Here is a 1,994-nt window from a genome sequence, read left to right as displayed (position 1 = left end):
TACTGTACTATTTTAGATGCGATTTTTTGTTTTTATCTGCGTTTTAGTAGGGTAGGCCATGGCAATGCACACTAAGAAGGGATTTTTCGAAATTCCCCCGCGGGGAAGAGGAAGAGGATATAGTCTTCATCGAGTACTTAGGTGTATTAAATTAATAACATTTCAGACATTGTTATAAATATTTTTATGTATTTCGATTTTAAAAATGTTCGAACCGTTTTAAATTCGAATTTGTTATTGCATATTGGTTCGATTATAGAACGATTGTAAACGTTCCAGAAAATTGATCAAATTGAAAATAGTTCATTTGAATCTCGGCAATTCTCATCATTCTCAGCGGTAGGTGTTATATAATAATTACTATGGTTGTTGAAATACTGAATATAAATGGGGTTTGCTTGCAAAATTTTCGCGGGCGAAGTCGCGGGTAACAGCTAGTATAACAATATGAATTTGAATATACGTATGCTTATAAAAATTTTTATGGATAACTTTTTCAAATATAATATATATCTGTGAGCTGCATTATAGTTTTATTAAATTTGTTTTCTTGTAGGTCTTAGACTTTTTGCTTCTGGTTCTTATCAGAATCCAGTAGTTCAAGACAACACTTTAGAAATTAGCCAGCTATCGGTAAGCCGTTGTATAACAGCAGTAAGCGAGGCAATAAACGTTATCCTTCCTCATCACTACATAAAATTTCCAAGTTCTGAAACTGAGATGGCATTGGTCAAACAAATATTTATGAGTTTAGGTGGCTTTCCGGGAGTGATAGGTGCTATTGATGGAACTCACATTCCTATAATTGCACCATCACTTAATGATCCCGATCATAAGGAATTTACATATATCAATCGAAAGGGATATCATTCCATAAATATCCAAATAGTAAGTAAAAAACTAACTTTTTGATTATATTTTAAATGATTTTAGTTCATAAATTATCAAATTTGTTATTGAATTACAAATATCATTTTGTGACACGAAAATAATACAATGAATTATTATATTTTCATTATTTGTCAGGTGTGTGATTCAAACATAAAAATAATTAGCATTAATGCAAAATTTCCTGGATCAGCACATGATTCGTTTATATGGAAAAGCTGCCACTTAAGACGAGCTTTTATAGAGGGAAGAATTCAAACAAATAATAATGCTTGGTTAATAAGGTTAGTAAAATTAAACCAACAGATTTTTGATATTGAATATAGCATATTTGTTAGATTTTTATAAATAATTCTTCATATATGTTTATCGAGTAATAGTTGATTTATTTTTAGTTATTTATTAGAAAGTTTAGAATATTTGATTTATTATATGTAAATAGAACAGTAAAAATATTAAAAGTTTAATCAAAACAAGGCAGAAGACTGTGGTTACACAATATCTTTTGTATCGTATGTCAATTGTCTTTATTTTATAATATATTTTAACTATCTTTATTAACATCTATGTTTTTCATTTCACTTTATTATAAATATATACACACACACATATACAATATAATATATATAAATAAATAAATAAATATAATATATATATATGAAAGTATGGCAAAATTCATTTATCAAAATTGTTTTATTTCTTTTTATAGGTGATAGTGGCTATCCAATGGAACCATGGCTTCTGACACCTATATTAGATGCTCAGCAACAAAATGAGCAAAAGTATAATAGCAGTTTAATATCAACAAGAATTATTGTAGAAAGATGTAATGGACTTCTAAAGTCCCGATTCAGATGTTTGCACAAGCACAGGGTGTTAAATTATTCACCTTATAAGGCTGGACTAATAATTAATGCCTGAGCTGTTTTACATAATATGTGCATAGTTCATAAAATTTCTCTCGATGAGAATATAGAGCTATATGATGGAATGATGGGAGAAATGGAACACACAGTATCCAGACTTGGAGATGATGTTTCTCTTGGCAACAAAGGCAGAGAAATTCAAAAACGACTCCTCAGGAGTCATTTCATGTAGATATGTAA

At 29.2% G+C, this 1,994-nt stretch overlaps 1 protein-coding gene across 1 annotated transcript; it reads left to right on the top strand.

Annotated features, from left to right (window-relative positions):
- Positions 1-549: 549 nt before the first annotated feature.
- LOC111639029 (putative nuclease HARBI1) lies at positions 550-1,601 on the top strand (the record flags this gene model as incomplete). The annotated part of the gene is made up of 3 exons (XM_023384807.1): positions 550-888; positions 1,027-1,172; positions 1,598-1,601. Coding segments are annotated over 3 exons (489 nt in total), but the record flags the coding sequence as incomplete, so codon positions are not given.
- Between the last annotated feature and the right edge of the window lie 393 nt (positions 1,602-1,994).

This window comes from Centruroides sculpturatus, unplaced genomic scaffold (genome assembly GCF_000671375.1).
Source record: "Centruroides sculpturatus isolate CEXI.00-Female unplaced genomic scaffold, Cexi_2.0 scaffold1200, whole genome shotgun sequence".
In the NCBI taxonomy this organism is placed as follows: Eukaryota; Metazoa; Arthropoda; class Arachnida; order Scorpiones; family Buthidae; genus Centruroides; species Centruroides sculpturatus.
This window is presented reverse-complemented; position numbering and strand designations above follow the sequence as displayed.